Genomic DNA, 2,926 nt, shown 5'->3' on the forward strand with positions numbered 1-2,926 from the left:
TCGGAATATGAATCATTTTGATCGGACGATCCGGAAAGATGTTCTAATGAGAGATGCTCTCATGAGAATTGACTTGGAAAATAGAAGGCAAAAAGAAGAGAACAGACAGATATTGAAAAACAGACTTCCATGAAATAACTCTAGCAATAAATTGAGAATAAGAATTTATACACCAACCTCAAAATGCTGATTTTGCACAGATTTAATTGGCTTAAATTTCAGTTTTATTTGAAAGCATCAATTATCACCATCTTGATTGTCTGCTGAGTTGACTCTGGAATTTTATGAGTTTTCCTTTTCAAAACTTTTTTGGAATTTTATGCATTGAAAATGGAGCTTCATGAATCAGCAATACAAACAACTTGGCTTTTAAGAAATGGGGCAATTACATACATACCACCAGAAACTTGCTATTTATAAATCAACCGTCTTCTTTCATCCATTTTTCAAATTCTCACTGAAATATCAAAGTTCATGGTAAAACACAACCCATATTTTTCATTTTATCAAATTCTCAATAGGTTGATCATGGCATGCGTTGATAATTCGGTTCAGTAGTTCTAAAAAAAAATCATCTTGGTGGTTAGTTTGTAAATATCAATATTTTGGGGGGTCTGTATGTAATTATCCCTAAATGCAAGTACAAGGGGTTGACCACCAGGCACATCATGACTGACAAATAATAATAATAATAATAATAATAATAATAAAAGGATCGGTAAGCAAACACATTGTCTACAGGCCCTGCACAACTTTTTATCATAAAATGAGATAGAATTAAAGTGCTAAAAAAAGGAATAATTTCCATCAACATGCATAAGATACAACCGTTTTAAAGATAAATTCCTCAATGCAACGGTCCAGGCACAGAAGAACGCATCAGCAAATTTTCTTCAAGTCTTTAAATATGTTTAAACTATGTAAAGATACAATTCACACAAAGCTCAAAACAATTCAAGCCAATGTGCAGAAATATGAAGGAATGCAGCAGAAATGACGAGGCAACAATTTAAGAGGATAAATAGTTACTTCTCATTACTTTCTTCAGTATTTTGCTCATATCGGCGCTTGAATTTTGCAATCTGGCCAACACTCTCAGCTATTTGACGCTTTGCTTTTAAATGATGAACTTTGCCAACATGATTCAATTTTGTCATCAGAATGTGCATCAATCTTCCACTCTGCGTCACATAAGAAATAAACTGCAGCTGAGGATGCAAACCCTTCTTCATTTCTATTGCCTGAAAATCAGTCCAAAAAAAAAAAAAACACACAAGTTTATGATTTAAAAGCATTGTGCATTTAATTTCAGAGTACCAAACTCTTGCCAGTTGTAGAACTACTTTTGTAATTCAAATATACATGAGGTTGTTTTTTAAGTGCAAAAAATAAATCCAAAATACTTTATTCATTGAAAGTGAGGCATGAAGCCAATTACAGATAGGCATATGAGGCAGTTACATATAGTTAGGGATGATGAATGGCATAAAGCAAACTACAATTTGATTCAAAGCAAGGAACTAGTCATATTTATTTTCAAAAAATGTCATTCAGAAAACACGAAATCGTGACCTCTACCTAAGGAACCAAGAAGCATATTACCTGAGCAAGACCTTCTTGGTACACCGAGGATAACAATCCCTAAAAGAATAAAAAATTGTCAGTCATGCATCAAATAACTCTGATTCAAGCAATATGCATCTCATTTGCTGAAGTAGACGGCACATCCTTGTCTAGCCTGTGACCTTTAAACTAATATTGGCCAACTCCGTGCTTGAGATTCAATCTGTAATTGGCCTTGTGCACTAAAATAATTGAGATAAATTTTTATCCTAATTATCACACACACATACACAAACTATACGTGCCAGCTCAACTCTAGAAGTGCATGCATGCAAAAGTGCCTAGCATTTATAATGTAAGTTTCAAGTAGTAGTGAAGCACGAGTTAACTTTAATGGAATTACAAATTTCAATTTTATGGCTTTTCAAATTTACTCATTTTAAGTTCAACAGAAAGTAAACTCATCATTGGAGTGCTTCACCATCTTCCACGCAAATGTTTAGCACTTGATAGAATTTAATAATTATACAAAAAGGTCCTAATATTCTACATGCAAAATGGAAACAAAAAGAGAAAATTTTCAAGTTAATGCCCCTTCACAACATTTAAGTGAATATACTATTAAAGAAAATATAAATTCCGTTAGATTCCAGCACCTTAGCAGTCTACTATTTTCTCCAAGCTCTTAGTATATTAATTAAAACAAATTGTGTTTCCAAAAATCCATAAGACTTTAAAAACAATTTATTGAAGTAAAAGATATACTCACAAGACAAACATAAATCAGGTAATTAAAGTTTTAAACATCAATCAAACTGAAAAATGAAATCTTTTTCTACCATGCTAAATAATTAATCATAATTGGCTATTTACTATCTTTACTAAGCGAATTTGTATTTAGCAAGCATTTTCAAATTTTTTAGAAGTGAGCCTTGCCTAAACCATTTTTTAAGGAACAATCAAAACAATCTGATTTAAAGAGACTTTCACAGATAGGCAATGACACCTATTTGCTTTAAATTTTAATTTATAAAAGAAAACTCTACAAGTTATTCTCCCATATTTTAGTTGTACTTTTTTAGATACAAGCCTATTAAAAGAAAAAAGAAATGTCGGGATGGGCCTACACCATTGAATTTCCTTTAAAATAAATGCAATATACGCTCAGCACAAGACAAATACAATGACTACTGACCAATCCTAACCAGAAAATTGAACCTGAGCTGGTTTTTGTCCCCTAAAATTGATCCTATCATGACTTGGTTTTATCACTCTGACAGATTTCTTAGCTATCAGTCTCAGTAACAATTTAAATTTGAAAAAGTGATACAACAACAACAAAGCCTTAATCCCACTACGTGGG

The 2,926-nt window shown here is 32.2% G+C and overlaps 1 protein-coding gene across 7 annotated transcripts in view; it reads right to left on the reverse strand.

Annotated features, from left to right (window-relative positions):
• Nucleotides 1–979: 979 nt before the first annotated feature.
• The window catches only part of LOC110022517, a 13,539-nt gene continuing 11,592 nt past the window's right edge, over nucleotides 980–2,926 (reverse strand). For 4 of the 7 annotated variants that reach the window (XM_020721495.1, XM_020721499.1, XM_020721494.1 and 1 more), the window contains exons 3-4: nucleotides 1,603–1,641; nucleotides 980–1,241 (exon numbers count right to left, since the gene is read on the reverse strand). In XM_020721495.1, the coding sequence (XP_020577154.1) occupies nucleotides 1,026–1,241; nucleotides 1,603–1,641 (255 nt within the window). In that variant the 3' untranslated portion in view covers nucleotides 980–1,025. The remainder of the gene's footprint in view (nucleotides 1,242–1,602; nucleotides 1,642–2,926) is intronic. The other 3 variants (XM_020721497.1, XM_020721498.1, XM_020721496.1) reach the window with 2 other exon arrangements.

Source organism: Phalaenopsis equestris, unplaced genomic scaffold (genome assembly GCF_001263595.1).
Source record: "Phalaenopsis equestris unplaced genomic scaffold, ASM126359v1 Scaffold000194, whole genome shotgun sequence".
Lineage (NCBI taxonomy): Eukaryota > Viridiplantae > Streptophyta > Magnoliopsida > Asparagales > Orchidaceae > Phalaenopsis > Phalaenopsis equestris.